The sequence below is a fragment of the Oryzias melastigma genome, linkage group LG13 (assembly GCF_002922805.2).
Source record: "Oryzias melastigma strain HK-1 linkage group LG13, ASM292280v2, whole genome shotgun sequence".
Lineage (NCBI taxonomy): Eukaryota > Metazoa > Chordata > Actinopteri > Beloniformes > Adrianichthyidae > Oryzias > Oryzias melastigma.
Genome location: NC_050524.1, coordinates 26571660 through 26591592, shown reverse-complemented (window position 1 = coordinate 26591592; position 19933 = coordinate 26571660). Strand labels below are relative to the sequence as shown.

Below are 19933 nucleotides of genomic sequence, written 5' to 3'. Positions count from 1 at the left end.
TATTGGAGCCGTAATGGTAGTCGTGGGAGCCCAGGGTGAGTCCGCCATTGGCTAAGGGACAGGTCTAAGTCCAACAAGGACAACTTCCAGTTCAATGCAAGAAGGAGGATGAATCAAGAGTTACTGCACCTCATTTCAATTGAATAAAACATGCATTTAACAGCAGCTACCTATGTTAGGTTTGATTTTACGCTCTCATAAAGTCTTCTTCCATGTGTCACCTTTGATATTATTTGTATTCTTTTTTACTTTTTGAGAATTCTTGTACTGATTTAAAACACAAACATCCTAATTTTTTTTTAAAGTCACACAAATGTGACACCAGTACAATGTTATCAGACAACACTAGTTATATAACCGTTCACCCCGAAAATGAAATATAATGTACTGTTTTCATCTTCAAACTGCTCAAACTGTCAAATCCCTCCGCAGAGTGAAGAAATGCAGTGTGACTATCGCAGCAACATGACACTTCTCTGTGGCTTCATGCATTAAAACATGAGTGAATGATCAAAGGTGACAACTTGATGCAGTCAGAGGTGGGTGATGAAGCCAAAGACGTAAACTGCTAGGCTCTTATCTTTTATTTACCTCACAGTTGTTGCCCTTCCGCACCTCACCATTTTAGGAAAAGTCATCTGCTCAACACACAAATGTCTAATGAAACGGCCTCATTTGAATCAGTACGGGTCATTAGGCTGACAAAAATGCATGGAATCCGTTTTTGACGAGATAAATGTTCATTGTCCCAAATAAAAATGTCCTTAGAAATGCGCCTTTTTATTTTAATAACTGTATTTTTTTTCTTAGCTTGTCGTCTTTTATCTGCAGTCTTCATTATTTTGCTGCAGTCCACCTCTTCCTCTTTAAGACGGAGGAAAGTGCCGTCGCCATCAATCACACACACTCTCATTTGACTGATTGGCTGTGTGAAGGTTCAACAGTGAGCTGAAAATCAGATAGAGCAATTTGTCATGTGGAGATCCGACAGTGATGCTGCTGGAGGATGGCCCACATCTGCTCACACTCCACCTCATAAAAACCTCTCGATGGCATTTCCTTCCATAATGAGGAAGGAGCTGACCACTACAAAGTGAAATGAAGTGACGGTTTTCTGTGTAATCATTCAGGAGCACAGAGACGGTTAGTCTGAAGTGACCGTTGATGTTTGGATGGAGGTTTAGATGGTCTGTCTTAAAGTTACCCAAATCTGACCACTAAATACAAATACTTGAGGTAACGTAGTCACACTTCAATATGGAGAGTGGTACTGAGCAAAGTGATGCCAGAATCTTCACAGAACTTTCTGTGGAGGTTGAGGATTTTTCTTGACCTTCTCCCGAGGCAGGTGCTCATGGTCCAGACCGAAGGAGACCAGTTTCTCAGTGGTGAAATGCTGCTAGCATAATGAGCTAATAAAGGCTAACATATTAAACAAACAATCCTGAGTAAAACGTTAATTGTAAATCCACTACCAGGATGGAGTTTGTTGGATTCAATGACAGTTGAACTAAACCACTGTTGCTAAACTTCCAGGTCCACTGGAAAGTTGTGCAACCCAGTGGATTTTTGACAGCTGAAGGCAATACACCAACGAGCAATGCTAACGCTAACACGAAAACCATGTGTACCATTTGAGCTTTATCTGGTACAATTGCCTTTGTTGGTGTTTTATATGGTGATCTAATAATGAAAAATGCAAACTTTTCCCAAAACATTCCAATTGAAGAGCATCACAGGTTCCTGCAGAGCCTGAGATGTTTGTTTGTCTCTGTCAGTCTCTGTTATCCTCATACGTACCATGTGGATGATCGATTATTATTGTAATATTCATGCTATTAATGCTCCTGATACAAATGTTTTTTGTAATTCATCAATAAATAGTACATCTTTTGACACGCATCCTGTTCCTCTTAGCCGTGTTGGGTTAGTGAGTGCGGTGGGGGCAACACCAGACGTCGATTCTCATCTGAAGCAGATCTTGCAGCCCCCCTTTTTTTGTCTTTCCAACAACATGGTGGGAACTGATCAAAGGCAAACAGTCGAGTACACATGACAAAAGATAATAAATATTCGCTGCAACGACACTCTGTTCATGCAGGCGCTGTCACATAGTTTGTGAGTTTCTCGCTAAAGTCACGGAATATCGAAGCTGAAATCTTTCCTGCTAAAAATGTTCATTTCCAAATGAACCTCGGTCCCTCTGTCTCCGAGAACGCAGCTTGTTCCTAGAGGTTTGAGCAACACTTGATTCGGCAGACAGGTGCTCACACTTACAAAGTGCCACATGAGTGTGTGAAACCGGTGCGTTTAGCCGAATTAATGCTATTCCTGTTAACTTGGTAATGATTAAGAGACACTCGAGGCATCCTTAAGCAAGCGCAGGAAAAATGTCAAAACACTTTTGTGAGTTTCTGGCATTTACCTTGCAGAAAACGCTGCCACCTCCTCCTGTGACACATTGCATTCTAAACGGAATGTCTGCTTATGTAATAACTTGGGATTAGGGTGAGATCCATTTAAAGCTATAACTGTACCATCTATAACCTTTTTTCACTTTTGTTTACAGATTAGTTAAAAACCAGAAGCCATTTTTTTCCAAGTATGAATCACTTTACAGTAGATTTAAAGAACTTTACTAAACTTAAAAGCAACTGGAGTGAGGTCAGTTCCAAAAGTTACCACTAGAGGCTTGTTGCATCGGAAAGGCAGTTCCTATTTTCTTCATGGTTCTAATGATGCAAAAATAAAATACTATCTAGCTCCAAAATGAAATTTTCACCAATTTACTTAGTTTACGACTTGTCCAGGGTGTACCCCACTTTTCACCCAACAGTAGCCAGGATAGGCTCCAGCAACCCTCAAAAGCGGATTTAAAAATTGGACGGACATGCTTTATTTTTTTTCCTGCCTTTTTAGTATTTATTTGACTATAAAATTGTGCACAACTTGTGGGTGTGGTCTTTTGATTGAAAAATGACTAAAGTAGCCTTGCTGGGCTTGTTTGATTATTCGCCCAATTGGTGAAACGGCAGAGTTCAAGGACATCAATAGCTGACTACAATGACAAGTTTCAGAGGAAACCACAACATGTCCATCTTCCTTTCAGTCCTTGCGGAAAGCTCTATTTGTTCCTGTCAGATAGATGTGACACATATGAAAAGGTCGACATTTGAAGTAATCATTTCTAAATTCAGTAGTTGTGTGTTTGGATCAGCAAAGTGCTGGATGAGCAAAAAATGTGATGGCAGGAAAGCAGAGCTGGAGGAAGACCTTGCAGTACACATGATCAAGGTTGTTACAGTCTATATATGAGAGAAGGACACGCTCATGCCAAACTTGGAAGCAATCAATGCAGCAGGTGACATTGCAGAGAGAAATTGATAGACCCAATAAAAAAGTTGACTGTCAGTAAAATCCCTCTAGCTAAGTCAGCGGCAGAAATAGGCTTGGATCCTTTGGGAAATAGAAGATCACAAATAGTTCTCAACATGTCTTTGTGTGAGGCGCATTGTCTGAGAATTCACTCCGTTTGACCTCTGAAGCCATTCAGCTAAACCTGGATCAGTAAGTTCAGGCTTTGTGACAAAGAAGCGGTCCTCCTCTGGGTCAACAAAAATAAGCTACACTCATGCAGAAATGCACATTTTCAATCAGATTTCTTTTTAAACTTAATTTAGAAAAAGAAAACCTACATTTTTCAAATATTTCCATAAGCCTTTAGCTCAAAAATACACAAATTATTCAGATTTTTTTCTCAACAAAGAACTAAATTACATCATATTTTGATATCAATATCATATTTTTGAGTCCATTTTGTCACATATCTTTATCTAGTATCGTCTTTATCCATCTTTTTGCTTTTATTTAGAAGACAAATATCAAAGTCAAGGTCCGGGGGCTGAATCCGGCCCAAGAGGTAATTATGTCCGACCCTCCAGATCATTTTATATTATTATTATTAACGGCTCAATGCTATTTTGCTAACACGTTGAAGCAACACTACGATTATGGATGACTTCTGGCTTTCTTTATTAACACAGAATTGTACAACACAAGGGTGTCATCATCCTCTCCCTCCCTTTCACTTATGAGGCTGAAAGAAGTAAACAAAACCGTGAAACAACAGTGAAAAATCTAAGTAAACGAGTGCAGAAAGAGTTGCACTGCTTCGACATTTTGCACCAGGTCTTTTCCAACTGTAGGTACAGTATAGGTTGGGTAGCAACAGTACAATATGAACATAAGTACCTGTGTTCTCGAACGCGCCCAGTGTGATAGCGTTCGAGTCGCTCATGAATTGATTTGTTTGCATGTTGAGGATCATCATCTTAAAAGGTTTTACTTCTAGTTCAGCTTCAGTCTCCTGTCGGATGGCCTCACATAATCTTCAAACACTCATTCCTTTAATGCAGAGTTCAGAGTGAAATCAATAACTGCAGGCTGTCTAATCCATAAGGCAGTTTTTTTCTCCTGAAAAAGGTGTCTTCAAAAAAAAAAAAAAAAAAAACACCTTTTCCACAGCTCTACTCAGGCTGCTGCTGCATTTCAACCCAAAGAATCTGTGAGTTCTTGTTATTCTACCTTTAATAGTATTGATTTTTCTGCAAGTGTGCAGTAGACATCTTAAAAAAAGAGAATATACAGGCATTACTTAAAGGAAATATGCTTTAAATATGGTTAAAGGAGTGGATTTTATAAAAAGAAAAAATGTTTTCAGACAGAGATCCTGATCCAGTTATGATTTCTGGGAGTTTAGGGATTCTATGTATGTTTTAATCTCTCGGTAACTCTGTATTTAAAAGCTTATTTTTTAAAAATGTAAATTTTATATAAAACAACTGAATAGCTGAAAAAGAACAAGTAAATTTGGCTCCCAAAGAGCTGAAATGTAGCCTTAACATGAACATCTCACAGCAGAAAATAAGTTTTCTTTAAATATCACTTTACTGCTAAATAATCGTTTCTTTCAGGGAGTTTATGTGATTCACTTATTTAGAATTAAAAACCCTCAATGCAGTGTAATTTACTCAATGATGGCAGTAAATCTTAAATGTTTTTCATTCTGCATTTGAGGAAGTCATCTGAACAGATTTGTTTTTTTCCTCAACAAGTTCCCATAAAAACTGTTTTTAAATAATAAATATGAGTGCTTTATTGTTCTGTTTAATTCAAAATCGTTAAAACAGAATAAAAAAGAAACACTATGTGAAGGAGTTTATGTTGCATCCAATTACTGTCATTATTTTATTTTATTTTATGGCCTTAATATTACTTTTTGCCCAGCGTGCACTAAACAGATGGCAAGCGGAGCCTGAAAGTAGTCCATTAGGAAACATTAGAAAAGCCTTCAGACTGAGACCGCTCTCCCAAATGTCATTTTAATGACAGTTTTCAGGTTTTACACTAAAGCCTTTAACTCAACAGGATTTTTTTGAAATGGTTCAATAAAAAAAAGAAAGAAAGAAAGTGGTGTTCTTGTGTGGCTTAAACGTTCTACATTTTTGCAGCATGTCACAGTGATCTTTTGGCGTCGAGTTAGGAGAATTTACAGTTTAAGAAGCATAAAATATCAACTTATATGTAAAGAAACTAAACTTTTTGTTCAAAATGATGACAAAATTGCTTCAGATTATTTTCCCAACAGATTCTCAGAAGAGCATCATCCTTAATAAATCCCAATTTTATTACTTTTTTTTTAATCACCAAATGGCCAATGATTGATGCTCTGCATTGATGCTGGCTCAACAGAACAGCACTTTGCAGGGTTTCAGTGCAACAAACCCCTTCAATCAGTATTCCAGTGAAAAATGGCACAAATGTAGTCGTGGGATAAAAGTAATTAAGTTTCGAGTTTAATTTCAGACAATTTAATAGAAAAAGTAATGAGATGTGATATTCTGCAAATGTAATTGTCAGTAGAATCATTGCACCAATCTGTTTGACCATTTGGCTTGTCAGCACCTTACATAGAAGGATGGAAACGCCAAAGCTTTTAGCTAAATTACAACAACCAATAATCTGCTGAAATAACGAGTAGAAGTGCTCAGTGGAAAGTTTTTCGACAGCATAAATCAGTAAAATGTTGATACTGAGTCCTTGCGCTTGCATGCAAACCTCCCACTGCTTAAATGCCACAAGAAAGGACTTAGTTTGCTGCTGAAACGGCATTTCATCATTTCTGCAGTATTCTTCTCACCATGGTGCAGCTGCCCTCCACGTCGTTATCCATCAGGCCCAGTCTGCACAAGGCCTTCTCATTCCTCAGCCAGTACTCGGGCGAGTCCAGCACGCTGTTGCTGCACAGAACCTGCAGCACACACACACACAAACAAGCTCAGATGTTGTCCCACCGAACACACTGAGGCATAATCGAACCAAACAAACACACACTGGTTTGTTTTTTCACTTTCATCAGCCGGTTCCTGAAATTCCCTTTTAAAATGATGAGACTGATCGACCTTTCTCCAGGACCCGTATGACACGGTAAGTGTTCTAAGTGCAGGATTAGTAATCTGTTAGTTTCAGGCAGATTAAGCTCAAAGTGTGTTCCAGTTATTGGTGTAAAATGGTAATAAAAACAACATTTGTGTTCCTTTATGAAAAATGTCAATAAGGAATACTTGACAGAATAATTTTATCTGAAAAGAAAAGAAGGAGGTATACAAGTCTGGTATTCATGTAAAAGAGTTATCGCCATCCTCTGTAAAATATCTGCAGCTGCTTTAAACTTTATTTGTACTCTTGATTTCACATTAAAATGTGAAACTGTCTCAGTGGAAACTTAAAAAAAAGTCACCAAAACTTGGCATTTCCAAATATACCATATTTTTCAGGGTATGCTGAAGTTTTTTTCATATTTTAGCCAGGGGTGTGACTTATACTCACTTATTTGTTTTTTTTTTTTCTAGACATAAATAGGCTCATATATTTGTTATTTTCCCAGTAAACACTGGCTGTCCTCTAGTGGTTGTTTCCTCTAACAACCACTAGAGGGTGCTGCATTTGAGTACAAGTATTTGCTACTGACAGCGGCAGAAGAAGTCTCGTCCAAAACAAACTTGGAAGAGAATCTAATTGTTTTCCTTTTAAACTTCGAACATTTTCTTATAAAAATCAAAACATTAGTATTCTTGATTTTTGTGTATTTATTTATTTTTCCGTTACGCTGGGCTTGGCACATTTGTTCTAAACCCAGATTTTTCTCCATAAAGTGCGACTTAAACTCCAGAGAAACTTATATATATAGTTTCCTTCTTCTTGATTAGACATTTTTTGCTCCTGCGACTTATACTCTGCAAAACACTGTAATAATAAATCCACTCAAATTTATTAGTAACACCCTAAAATGGGTAATTTTATTATTTTTGTGAATATTTATGATTTTTTTTATTTATTTTATTATGTCTGGGGATTTTACACAGGATTGTTAATAACTTATTTTAATATTCCTTATTTTAACTATTTATTGCTTTTGTCAATTTGTCTACTTTATTTGAATTTTTCAATAGTTTATTTTATTTTTATTTCCGGTGCTTCCTCAGTTGGCTCCTCCCCCTCTAGATTGGCTGCTGTTCATTCGCTGCAGCTCTATGTGAGGACCTGCATCGCTGCTTTGCTGTGGTGAAGCTGGTCCCCAGCTATGATGCTGCACGCGGAGATCCCAACTATTAGCCACCAACAAACTGTCTCCCTGCTCAGCCTGTTTCCCAAAGTTTATCTGCATGGAGGATGTGTGTGGATCCGGGGGATTTCTTAATCGTTGTGCTTGTTTTATATTGTTTTTAGTGTACAGCATTTTATGTAACATTGTGCACAACAAGTTATTTATAAATTGCTGAATATAATGTATTTTTATAATTATTATGGTCTGTGGGAACAACACATTTGGAGTCAAGACTCTTGATTTTTGTGCAGTAAATGCAGCTTTGAAGCCAAAGGCTCAAGTTGTTTCCTCTCTGGCTCTTTTCTGCCAAAATAAACTTCTCAATTATGTTTTTTTTTTGGTTAACTTTGATAGTTTGGGGGTTTTTAATTTAGAGCAGCACATGTTCCAACATGTGACCAAAGCAACTTGACGTGGTCATTAGTCAACTAGGAGAATCCAGTAGTTTTTCCAAAATAAAACTCATTTTAGAATCAGGTTATAAATAATACAGAAAAAAATACATATTTTTTTTTCTCTGTGGCCCGGTACCAACTGTCCTAGAGAATAGTACCGGTCCGCACCCTGGGGGTTGGAGACCTACACTATTCAACCAAATCGTGGGGAAAGTGAATCGTTGCATCTCTATTGTGGTCGGTATGGTTCTGTTGAAGGAGTCAACAAGTTTTGTGCAAAATTTTATCAATTTATTATTGTTTTGTAACACTACACTAACTAAAAGGTTTTCATTCATTGTTACTTGCTTGTTAGCAAATTCAAAAATGGTTTTGTCAAAATTTTCAGTTTTTGTTCTTATTGTGTAATACACAAATCATACATTAAACCGTAACAAACCATGAAAATCAGTCATCATCAGTCATAGTGAAAGTTCATCGTTGGTTCCCTAAAAAGAACAGATTTCTTTGAAGTTATAAAAGGCATTTCACAGTTTGCAAAGGCATAACTGGAAAAAAGCTCCACACAAATACCTTTAACTTTGACACTAATGTGCATGCTTTTAGGATTATTTTTAGTGACATCCCATGGCCCCCCTGAGCCAGCCCCTTCTGGAAAAGACCATCTGTGCGGGCCTTTGGCCAGGTAAAGGTGACGTAGGCTCAGCTGATCTCACTGGGAGTGACAACATGGAGGAGTGCTCGCAGCTCTCTGTGCCACCAGAGCTCTAATTACAAGAAAGACTTTCCTTTTTCGTCTCAACAGGACACTCAGGTAGACAACGATCATGAGCGCAGGGCTAATTAGGAACACACCTGCCAGTCCGCCCGCGCACTCACAGTTGGACCAGCACACCTTTAGAAAAAGGGAAATTCAATCTAGCCCCCTGATCTGAACCACCTCCCTCCTGTCTCTGTGGTGGTGGGTAATGATAAATCTACTGGGATGACCTGAGGGCCTGAGTGTTCCTCTTATTACACAACCCCTGGGTGTCACCAGCACCCGGGAAGAGGAAATTAATATCTCCTGCTCCGCTGGAGACACAAGGAGAAGTCAGGGGAAAGACAAATAAGTCCTACAGGAGGCAGAAAAGAGTGGTGGGCACGTGCCGGCATCACAGCCTGACGGACGGACACACCGACTTGTGAAAACACAAACGAGTGGAGCTCCGCTCTGCCTTTACCTTCTTGCAGGCGCTGATGGATGAGGCCAGGGTGCTGTCGGTGCTGCGTCCCTCCACCTCTGCACACTCCGCAGCTTCAAACATGGCAGACGACTGGAAGTTACTGCAAGGCAAAAGGGCACAGAATCGACTTTGTCAGAGCAAGTTCTCGTCAAGCGCTGAGCACTCCATGTTTTACAATCTGGAATCGGTAGTTATCCGTGCTCTGACCGGATCGACCCGTCTGATGTCACATTTACTCATACTACAGACCATAGTCTTACTGATGAAAGCAAACTGTTTTATAAAAACAATTTAACTTGATTTTTGTGGTAAAACGAGAGAAAAAAATAAATCTTTCATCATTTATTGAGGATTTTTTTCTTTCCTAAAATGTTAATACTTTACATCACACATAATTCACACATTTTACAGCTGAGTCAATATTATTTTATATGTTTTATTTTATTTATTTTACTCTTGGAGTATAGTTTTGGTTAAAAGAAAAGAAGTGTACTCCACTTTTGGAGAGTACTTTTGGGAGAGGTCCAAGTTCAAATCCCGGACAAGCCCCCAACTTATATAATATCCCTTTTTACATTAAGCTCTACCAGATACTAGACAGGAGAAGAGGCAAAACAAAACTTGTTTGTGAGTTGTTTCCTCCACATGACTGGCAAGAACGAACCCATAAAGTTCATTAGGGTGAAGGGTGAGCTATCTCCTAACATTTCATAGTAGAAAAACTGAGACGTCAAAATGACAGTTACAAACAAACCCTGAAATACTACAATGAGACAAAAGGTTGAGACTTTCCTGACAAAACTACTCAAAATCAGAGTATATGGGCTTGTAAATGTCTGTGAAAAAAATGAGTTAATGCAAAAATACTGAGAAAGGCACATTTATCATCCATGCATGCTTTTACTGCAATAAGCCAAACTGAAGCTTATCTGCTGTGGCATTAATGAGGATCAATTTGGAAAATGAAGAGGCCGTGCATGCATATTTAAACAGGAGCAGCTGTTTTCATATAATCCACACATTTCAAAAAAAAAAAGAAGAAGAATTCCACTTTAAAAGCCTGTAAGGGAAGTCTATCTGTTTACATTTAACCAACAGAAATGATGCCAACTCTTAACTGTGATGATTAGACCACGGGACACGTTTTCTGAAGAGAAATGAAAGTTATTTTCTTTAAATAGACTCCTGCATCTGCAAATGAAATATAGTAGTTCAAATTACTATAAAAGCTACAGTCACACTGAAGCAATACTCTGTAATATCCCGGATGCTTGCAGAAATTGTGTGCCATAATAACATGCCAATAAAACGCATTTACTCTTATGGAACATACATGCATGGTCGTTCCTTTTGCAAATCCCTATTTTTATTTTTTGCATAAGAAGGAAAAGATATATTTGTCTCGCTTGGCTTATTTTTTTCAGTCTTTACGCCTATCAGCCTCTCCATCACGACACAGTGATGACTGACAGGCGAGTGCGCTCTCGTGCTCCAGGTACTCAACTTGACGTGACGACACAATTAACTCCTGGGTATGTCTCTGTAGGAAAATGTGTCATTATGGCAGACCCGCATGCGGAGCTTCTCTAAACTCAAACTGAACCCCAAACGGATCCGCTTCTGGAGGGCATTGCGCACTGACATTTCGCATCCTCGCGTTCAGATGGGATAAACCCAAAAGCGTTAGTGCAGATTACGCAGCCTGGGTGAAGATGTGCAGTTAAAATATTAAAGTTTTCCCTCAAAGACAACAACAACATGATTAAGTCTGACTCCCAAAAGGCTGCAGAGACTGGATGTTTTCGGTTGTGAGCGCGCGTCCGCGTAGCCTCCGAGAACATTGAGCGGCTGTTTCTTACCTCGGCGTTTTCAAAAGGCGCTTTGCGCCCGCCATTCTCTCCCCCAAAAAATACACCCCAACTGTCTTTGGGCTGTTGTGTTATATTCCTCTGTGAGGGCGGGAGCACGCGGAGAGGATTGCGCAGCGCCGCGACGCGTAACAACTGTCCCCGGGAAACTCTCCGATCCAGATGCGCATGCCTCTTGGAGGAAGGAAGAGATCCCCGGCTGGGGCAGCGTGACTGAGGGAGCTGTGAACTGTGTCAGCCCGCCGCCTGCCCTGCGCCTCTCTCCTCTGGAAGAGTGCTGCGTCGATCAAACCAAATGAGCTGCAAGACGCAGGCGAGAGCGCAGACATGGGCAGCGCGCACGCTGACGCATGCACAGGCATGTTATGACAGGACATCTGAACGACGAGCCTTGTGCACATGATCAGTCTGTCCTTATCCATGTGTCATGCCTCTCCAGGAACGCACAGATGGAGTCATTTTTTATTTGTCTTATAGTAAGATGTTGTTTATCCGATGAAAGTTTGAGTTTTAATGCCAATTTTTGTTTTTCCTCCACCTCCTCAGTGGGGAATTGCACATTGCTTCAGATTGTTTGTCAGAACTTGTTTGCTGCTTGATGCACGTGGGGATTTCTGCAAATGAGAGAACAGCAGCCACTAAAACGGCTAAAAGGTCAACCTCTCCATGAACTCCCGCTCTATAGTTCTTTGTGGGTTTGTCACTGCCAGCCATAATTCTTTCTTCTGCCCAGAACCGCTTGACACTCCATTTATTCCAAAACTATAGCAGCTGCAGAACCGGTGGGCCTTTCAACTCCTTTGTTTCGTGTTGGCACAAAAGGGACCCAGCTGAGGTTTCGACCACTACTCAAACTGCCACAGAAATGTGCACGCCGGCCCTCCTACTCCTACTCTATAGGGTCCAATTGCCAGCTGATATAGCCATTGTTTCGGGGTATCAATGAGAGGTTCTTGAGAATAACTCATATTCTCTGGATCTGAGCGCAGGTTAATTTTTCTCCTCCGACCGTTATGGAAGAAACTAAATATCATTTGGGACCTGAAGAGGTCATGACCCCTATTTTTCCCTGAAAATAGAGTAAAGAGAGAGAAGTGGGAGCAGAGAATGAGGCAAGTAGTGGACGTTGAGAAAGCCAGAGTTCTGATGAGGCTCGGAGCGGCCCTTTGTGGCTCCCCGCGGTGGCTAAAGTGCAGGTCTTCACTTTGGCTGAAAAGATCATTACTGCCACGAAATGGAAAATAGATTTTTTCATGCTGTTATCAGCCAGCGTGCAGCATGTGTCTCCCTCTGGATGACATTTTTCTTCTTTCAACTGGTTATTCCATAAAAAAAAAAAAAAAAAAACTTTTTTGATGCGGGTCCTTCTGTAGCATTGTCTTCTAGACACTTCCTTCTAATTGTTTTTCATTTTTTGAGGATTAAATTAATAAATTGTTTGGATTTACAAAATAAGTATTTCATCACTTACTGAGAATTCATTTAGTTAAGTATAACTAGTCCGAAAAACGTAATTTTTTGACTCTGAAAAGAGATTGATCGTCACAGAGGTTAGCAATTAGCAAATTATCAAGAATCTTTGACAAATAGGAAATAGGTTTTCAGGGTGATACTTTTCAAATACTAAATTCTTAAAATGAGACATATAAATTAAATATTTTTAGATATTCAAGGAAAAAATATGCAATAAATTTAAAACAACTACAACTAAATATGTCCAAAAACAGCAGAAACTGTCATTAAAAAGCTTTAAATTTACAAGAGGAAAAGGTCAAAAACCGATGTGGTGACTTTAAAGAAGTGAAAAGGTTTAAACATTGAAAAAAAAAACCTGAATCTTAAAATAAAAAGGACCATTGTTTCAAGAAAAAAAATGTCTTATGTCCTTAAGTCGGTCTGAGTCAATGTTTCTATGACAACCACTCTGCCCAATCAGGAGTGAGCTTGTTAGAAGTCTACCCCCGGTGGCGGGGGCAGCAGTCTAAACAAAAAAAGCTCAGACTTCCCTCTCCTTGGTCACTCCCTCCAACTCCTCTGGGTTCTTCCAGTCTACCCAGCGTGTCCTGGGTCTTCCATGGTTTTCCACCCAATGGGACATGCCAAAAACCCTTCCTCAGGGATGCATCAGGACCAGATACCCAAGCCACTTTAGCTGACTCCTCTCAATATGGAGGAGAAGCGGCAGTACTCCAAGCTCACTCTGGGTGACCGATCTTCTCCTCCTGTCTCTGAGGGAGCAGCCAGCCAACCTACAGAGGAAACTCATTTCAGTCGCTTGTAGTCGGAATTCCATTCTTTCTATCATGAACTAGAGTTCATGAACATACAGCAGGTGAGTACTGGAAAGAAGACCGACTGGTAACAATGCCGCACCAATCGGTTTGTCAATCATTTCTAATATTCCTTCACTCATAAACAAGAGCTGAAGATGGTCAAACTCCTCCACCTGGGGCAGGAGCACTCCACCCACCTAGAGAGGACAAATGATTGAGTAATAACTGTAGAAATCCATGAGATTTCAGCTTCTTGGAACAAGAACCCCGGGGGGGAGTGGTCACTCTGTCCAGTTCTCATATACAGTCAATGGGTTTGTCAAAGGCTGTGATCCATTTTGATGGTTTCCCTCTATCACTGACAAGCCTCTCCAGTTCAGTTATTTACCCCACATCACCTTCCGTTTCCCTTCGTTCAGGTTTGTCACAGTTTAGTCTGATTATGCTTAAGTTCAGCTGGAGTTTATTCAATAAAATCATGACCCTGAGTGCGTCTTTGGCCTTCGGGTTTCCCACAATAACCAATTACTGGCATGCAGAGTGAGACTGGAGGTGATAAAAGCACGCTCAAAATAAAAATAGAAGTTGTTAAGGTGCTCACAGATTAATCAGCAATGAGCTAAATTATTCATTCTCTAACGGAAAACGGGAATGTACAACAACACGCAATTAGACAACTTGATTCTTGCTTTTATGAAATCACACACCAAAAATATTTAGTTATTATTTGTTTGTTTCTCCACAACTCTCATTTTTTAAAATAGATTTTCTATAATTCTCACTCTAGTTGCACATCATATCATTTTAAATACAGGTAAAAATTAATGAGGTAAAAAAGCCTCCTTGATTCAACCCTTTTTTTATGACGATGCTGTTGGAGTGGAGCAGACACAGTGAGGGTTATCTGCTGACAGGCTGATCTGTGGGTGGATTCACATTTGTGTATTTATAGATCAGCATTCACTGAATGAGGAGGAAAAAGTGAAGAGTCACATTTATTTTAGAGAAATAATAGACAGTCAGAAAGTTCAAGAGGGTTTCACAGTTTGAGACACAACACGGATGAGTTTCAGGCGATAAACAAACGCTGCTGTGGAACGCTAAACACTGACCCACATAGAATTTCACTACAATTCTCTCTGTTGCTCTCACGGTCTAAATATAGATCTGGGATCAGGATCAAATACTTCATACTCAGAGAGTTGGCACCTTTTCAGGAAACGTGTTTGTGTTTTCTGTGTTTGAAGATGCAACTTTAAAAACGGTCCAGTCCAAAAATAACACAGCTTTATTAACTCTTTCAATTAATAAAACTAGACCAAAAAGTAAGCTTTTTTAAAATCAATTTCTCTGATGGAATAAGAATAAAAACATTTATTGTCTTTACTTGTATGTGCAGTGATGCATTTTTACTTTATCAGCACAATACAACTGGGGCTTTTTAAATATGATTTTGGATTAAAAGTCAAATGTCATCTGAAATACATGTGAATATACTGGATATATTAGCCTAAAAGCTTCATTAATTTGCATCCTAGAGTAAAATGCTGTCATAACATGAATGTTTTAATGATTATATTTAACTTTGTGCATAAGCATGATCACTGCACGAATAAGTAGTCTAAAAATAGGACAAGAGCACTAATATTAAGAAGGAAATTATGCAAAAGTATGCAATTACTTGTTATGCTGAATGTATTTTTTAATTACAAGAAATCTTATATTAAGTAAAAATCTAGAAATAAGTAGTTCCTCACAAACCCTTTCCAAGAACTTTACAGAAAAATGTCAGAAAAAAAAAATCATTTTACTGTAATAGTCTAATGAAAAAGTCTAATTATTTTGTCTTCTGCTTCAGCTAGACATATATGTAAGTTACATTTTCACCAGAATAATGTTTCCTCACTTATTGTGGGAGTTGCGCTCTAAAAGTAACTCATGGAGGTGAGATCCGCAAATTAGGGCTGCAGATGTAAAACTGATCACAACACAATTTATACAGGTTTCTCAGGCAACACTTTTTTCTCTTGTTTAAACTCTCAAAGTTAAAAAAATCATAGAAAGTAAGTCCAATTTTATAGAATGAAAACAAATATCTGATGGCGATTAGAGCTGCATGTATCAGACAGGGGCACAGACTGCAGAACGCTGGAATAAAAAGTAAAAACTCTCATTCTGTTGGAGTCTTGATTGCATGGCCAGACTGGGAAAAAAATATATTTATATATATCATGGGTCTCTGATATTATTTAGGGGTCGAGCCAAATGTGGAGGCGGGTCGGATTCGACCATAGTTTGGGGACCTCTGATGTAGACAACTGGTAAACCTGGTAAAATGTGTTGAATGTCCAAAAACAAGGTTTGAAATTTATTTAAGGATCAGAAGTTAGAAGGAATTTTCTTCCCTCTCTTTTGCAGATTTCTTTGGATCCTTTGACATTAAAGGGGGCCATACCATGATTTTCAGAGTAAACTATATTCTTATAAATAATCATATATTTCCTTTGGAACAAAAAAAATATTTATGAAATATTCATTATTTTTGCGGACTCTTTTTATACCCAGAGGTAAAACAATTCGATCTAGCTGATCACAACTAGCTCAAGCTTCTAGCTTTGTGGAGAAGGTGATTGCCTGGGGGGTGGAGCAAACTCTACCTGAAAGGGGCTGTCTCACATTGTGACATCAGCATGTGAGGACCTGCTCGTTTTCGTGGGTATGGGAGGGGCCGCTGTTGAGAGCGCAGTTTTTTGAAGATTACTCAGAAATACATGAACGGATCAAAATACTGCTTTGAGGTTGTTTATAGCGAAGAATGAACAGTAAATTACACCTAAAAGCTCAAAAAGTTGATTTTTCATGCTATGGCCCTTTAAAAACCTCAAGAAAAAATGATCACATTTTTCTTGAAAAAGTATTCTTTTCTGTACAGCAGAGAGCTGTTCGTTCACTCGTCTTTTTACTTCAAAGAAACTGGTCCTCTCCGTACACTGTTTAGTCAAGTATTTGGTGAAGTTATAGCAACTAAAATTCTACCAATTTAAGCTTACAATTCTTTTTTTTTCGGGCTGCACGGTGGCGCAGTGGTTAGCGCTCTTGCCTTTCAGCGAGAAGGCCCCGGTTCGAATCCCGGCTGTGTGGAGTTTGCATGTTCTCCCCGTGCATGCGTGGGTTTTCACCGGGGACTCCGGCTTCCTCCCACCGTCCAAAAACATGCTTCATAGGTTGATTGGTGACTCTAAATTGCCCCTAGGTGTGAATGTGAGAGTGAATGGTGTGTGATTGAGGCCCTGCGACAGACTGGCGACCTGTCCAGGGTGTACCCCGCCTTCGCCCATCAGTAGCCGGGATAGGCTCCAGCACCCCCGCGACCCCGGAAGGGAAGAAGCGGTCTGGAGGATGAATTCTTTTTTCTGGGAGTAAAAAGTTCTTGTGAGTGCCTTTTACAATTCAAAAGACAAACATTCAGGTATTATAATAAAAAAACCTTTACCTTTCAAAAACAACTGTTATGTTGCATAAAAAGGCATGTGGGGCTCCTGCGGTTACAGGTTGGTAATGTGGCTACAGAGGATGCTGCTGTGAAGCTGAGACCTGAAGACATGAGAACCATAAAAGCAATGTGCATCGAAACACAGGAGAAACTGGTTCCTATTATTCCTTTTCAGAGATGCAGCCAACTGCACTATCGGTATTCAAACTACGCATTCAGAGCGCTGATGGCTTCAAGAGTTACGCTTTGAATCGTTTCAGAAAAGATGAGCCAAAGTTCAAAACAGCTTTGAAATACGGTTAAGAAGTTGCATAGCAACAGCGAGTCGTCGCTCTTTGTGCTTTTTGAAAGAGTCAGCAGAGTAATGACAAACAAGGAGTCACAGCTAATCGAGAAGAAAAAAATAAAATAAAAACCAACATGAAACTGTTACACATCAGGCTCAAAGCAAACACCAGAAGGAATCAGGACCTCTCGTGCTGATGCTCCATCTCCTCCAGTGAGAGCCTTTTAAACACCTCCTTCTTCTTTTTTCACTTTTCTTTTCTGCATCTTCTTTTTTTAAGGCAACCTTAACAAACCCTAAGGTTTTCAGGAGGAGGGAAGCTAATCCTCTGCACACTTCCTTAAAACAGAAACTGAGAACAACTGAAGTGGAGATGAAAGCAAAAACTCATCAGCAGAGAGGAGGTATCTGATGGGGGGGGGCAAATGATGGCAGAATCAGCTGAGGTGGAGGCTTGCTCCCGGCCAGGAGCCCGTCACAGCGGGGGTATTTTTATTCTACTATGAAACAAAGATGCATCACGTGAGAGGTGGGAAGTGAGGTGAGAGCAGAAAATGTGATGATGGATGTGAGCAGCTGTGATGAGAGGAGATATTTTTAGACAGATGACTGGGTTAAAGGGGGATTGAGAACTCTAGAAATATAGAAACAAATATTTAAAATGAGCTCAGAGCTGCACATTACCAGAAATAGACCACATGAAATAAAAAAATAAAATAAAACAAAGGTATCCCTGTGGTACATAATCAAATACATCCTCCTGACATGGAGGCCTTTTCAGGAGGATGAGAGCAGAAGATGAAGAGGTCGATGTTTGGATTTATCCAGCAGACCCTCTGCCAGGAACTAGTGAAAAAGGAGACTGTGGGGAACAAGTCCAGTCCAGTGAGAAGAGAAGCAACACGTGCCCTTTATGGCTGACGGCACACCAGATGCTCGGCTGCATTTAGAACATCTGTAGGGGTTTCAGTGTGACGATCCAGAGAGATTTTACAGGATCTTTGTTGCAGTCAAGCGTGGTCAGAGACGGATGACAGGATCAATCATGACTTGTGAAATCTTTGGACATAACGCAATTTAGATGATAAAAAAGTTGACACATGGAAAACAGATGAGAAGTGGAGAGCGATGAAAAAAACAGTCGGATGTTATAATTTTCACCAGAAATGAAACAAATATTGTGCTTTTTTCCCTTTATTGGATCTGGAGTTGCATTAACTATTAAAAATGTTTTTAAAAATGAATGTTTAGATGAACATACACTTAAAAAAAGGGAAACATTGGATCAATTAACAAATGTAGCACAATTTGTTACATTTAAATAGATTACTTTTTATCAAATACAAATTTTGAAACAAACATTTAATTAAATAAAAAACTAAAATTTAAAGGTAACAAATTACAGAACATTTGTTGATTGATCCAGTGTTTCATTTTTCAGAACTGGTAGTGAATGTTGCCTATATAACCAACCTCAGGATGCAGAGAAATGTTAGACTAGAGTTAACATGATCAGACCTGATCAGACAGAAAGTTTAGACATAAATCTAAAGATGAGAGTTTTTAATCAATAATTTAAAATAAAAACAAAAAACTTTAGGCCCAAACTAATGTTTATTGTGTATGCCAATTCACCTTAAAGCTATGTCACTTTCATGAATTTTTATTCATTTTATTTAACCATTATTTAACCAGGAAAAGCCCATTGAGATCCACTGATCTCTTATTCAAGAAAGTCCTGGTCAAGAGGCATTACACACACCCAAGACATTTCATAGAATTAAAAAAATGAAATAAAATAAAACAGAATAAAACAAAGTCATTGGTTAAAAACAGTTACAGGTTAGTGTTTTTGTTTCCAGGTCCTTCATAATAATGTCGAATTGAGGCAAAGTTATGAGCTCTGAAACATGAATAGTTTTTTGGAGAAAGTTCCAGTCTGTAGGTGCCCTGTAGTGAAAAGCCATCTTCCCTTTTTCTGTTCGAACACAGATTCATAGTTAAAAAGTTAAACGGGCCACACATGGCCCCATGGCCATGTTCGTTCCAGGGGTCATATGTGGTTAAACAACCTGCATTTAGCATGTTCAATGATTCATGTAACAGTACATCTTTACAAACAAACCATCAAAAGTTTGTGTCTCCAGTCAAAACTGTGGGATTAAATTATTCACGTAATTTTTTTTTTTTACTTTTCCATAACAAAAAATAGTGAGGAAGGGATGTGTATGACGCAATTTGTAACTTAATTAAATTACTGAACTTGAACCGGACAAAACTCATGGAGAACCAAAATAGGTGTCATAACAGATGATCCATGAAGAGCTGAAAACTAGATACTTAAACAAACTGAGATGATTCATATAAAAACAGTAGAGATGATTATGAACATGAACCTGGTGTGACTGACAGGGGACAACTCAAACCATGACCTAAAACCTAACTGAAACACCAAACCAAAGTGCAAAATCTCCACAAAAACAACTGTTACATCTCCAAATAAACACACATTTCTGTATTTTTACATTTATCTTTAAATGTGTCTCGGAGACATGGACGTCAGAGACATTATTCGTGTCAACAATGAAGAAAAGTTGCACTTATCTCCACATATTGAAAAGTGTTTGGCTCCATTTTTTTAAGACACAATGAGCTCAACAACTCAAGAAACATTACGAGATAACCACGACATCCAAATAATTGAAAGGCTTTGCTGAAATGAAGTT

The 19933-nt window shown here is 39.0% G+C and overlaps 1 protein-coding gene across 2 annotated transcripts in view; it reads right to left on the bottom strand.

Moving 5' to 3' along the window:
* LOC112149599 (SPHK1 interactor, AKAP domain containing) overlaps positions 1 to 12700 on the bottom strand; it is a 38435-nt gene extending 25735 nt beyond the window's left edge. For both annotated transcript variants that reach the window (XM_024277403.2, XM_024277404.2), the window contains exons 1-3: positions 11147 to 12700; positions 9285 to 9387; positions 6200 to 6310 (exon numbers count right to left, since the gene is read on the bottom strand). In XM_024277403.2, the coding sequence (XP_024133171.1) occupies positions 6200 to 6310; positions 9285 to 9387; positions 11147 to 11181 (249 nt within the window). In that variant the 5' untranslated portion in view covers positions 11182 to 12700. The remainder of the gene's footprint in view (positions 1 to 6199; positions 6311 to 9284; positions 9388 to 11146) is intronic.
* Positions 12701 to 19933: the final 7233 nt, after the last annotated feature.